This window comes from Aureococcus anophagefferens (genome assembly GCF_000186865.1).
Source record: "Aureococcus anophagefferens unplaced genomic scaffold AURANscaffold_1277, whole genome shotgun sequence".
NCBI classification, from domain to species: Eukaryota; class Pelagophyceae; order Pelagomonadales; family Pelagomonadaceae; genus Aureococcus; species Aureococcus anophagefferens.
In genome coordinates this window covers 1-1,134 of record NW_008706339.1, presented here as the reverse complement: position 1 = coordinate 1,134, position 1,134 = coordinate 1, and the positions used below count along the sequence as shown (strand labels likewise).

At 69.9% G+C, this 1,134-nt stretch overlaps 1 protein-coding gene across 1 annotated transcript; it reads right to left on the bottom strand.

Annotated features, from left to right (window-relative positions):
• Window positions 1–224: 224 nt before the first annotated feature.
• On the bottom strand, window positions 225–1,104 carry AURANDRAFT_69280 (hypothetical protein; the record flags this gene model as incomplete). The annotated part of the gene is made up of 2 exons (XM_009045041.1): window positions 225–887; window positions 961–1,104. The coding sequence occupies 2 exons, from the start codon at window positions 1,102–1,104 to the stop codon at window positions 225–227; spliced, it is 807 nt and encodes a 268-aa protein (XP_009043289.1).
• Between the last annotated feature and the right edge of the window lie 30 nt (window positions 1,105–1,134).

The following is a 1,134-nucleotide window of genomic DNA, read 5'->3' as shown; positions in this document are numbered from 1 at the left end:
GAATACGAGGACGACGAGGACTGGCTGCGGCCGCGGTCGCCGCTGGGCGCCACCGCGTTCGTCCTGCTCGCGCCGCCCGCCGTCGCCGCCTGCGCGTCCCTCGGCTTCGCCGGCGGCCTCGTGGGCGGCGCGTGCTGGGGCTGCTGCGAGGGCGCCGAGCGCGCGTTCCGCGGCGACTGGGGGCACCGCCTGAGCCCGGGCGATCGGAAATTCTGACGCCCCTTTTACGCCTCGTCGTGCCAGTCCGTGATGGCGCCGTCCGCGCTGCGCCGCGCGGGGTCGGGCGCCGCGTCCGGGTCGTCGGGCGGCCGGTACAGGTCCGACGCCTGGATCTGGCCCGCGAGGAGGCCGCGCTCGCGCTCCTCGAGCTCGTGGCGCATGTCGGAGAAGTCGGGCGTGACCTCGTACTTGTAGTCGTTGTAGTGGTTCCGGTCCGGGAGCACGTAGATGGCCAGGAAGTCCGTCAGCACCGTCGCCGTCGCGAAGAGCGTCAGCGACGTCGTGAGCTGGATGAGGAGGTTGTTGAAACTAAACCCGCGCAGCTCGCCGCCCTGGACCGCCTCGACGTAGATGCCGTGCTGGTTCAGGAGGTGGCGCCGCTCGCGGTACTCGGCGTAGATCGCGTCGTAGTACTTGTAGGAGCTGCCCCGGACGACCATGGGCGTGTAGGAGTAGAAGATCTCGCCGACGCCCGGCCAGCCCCGGAAGTTCTGGTACGTGATCTCGAAGATGAGCGACGCGCCCGTCTCGCGGTACGTCTTGCCGTCGTAGCTGACGTCGTCGAGCGAGACGTCGTCGGCGCGGAGCAGCACGTCCAGGCTGAAGAAGTCGAGGCCCCGCGACGTCGTGTTCGGCCGGATGTAGCACGGCGCCGTCTTCGTCTCGACCTACGCGTCATCGAGTGGCGGTTTCGCCGGAGCGCGAAAGACGCGGGCCGCGCGCGAGGCCGCGCATCGTCACGGACCCGCCGTACTCCGCGCAGAGCGCGTGGCTCTTCTTCACGTAGAGCCGCCCCGACAGCGCCGAGCTCGTGCCCTGGAGGTGCCTGATCGACGTCGCGAGCACGCTGTGGTCGATGAGCACCGTGAAGCGCTCCGCGGCCATGACGTAGTTCGTCCGCTCCGACGCGACGTC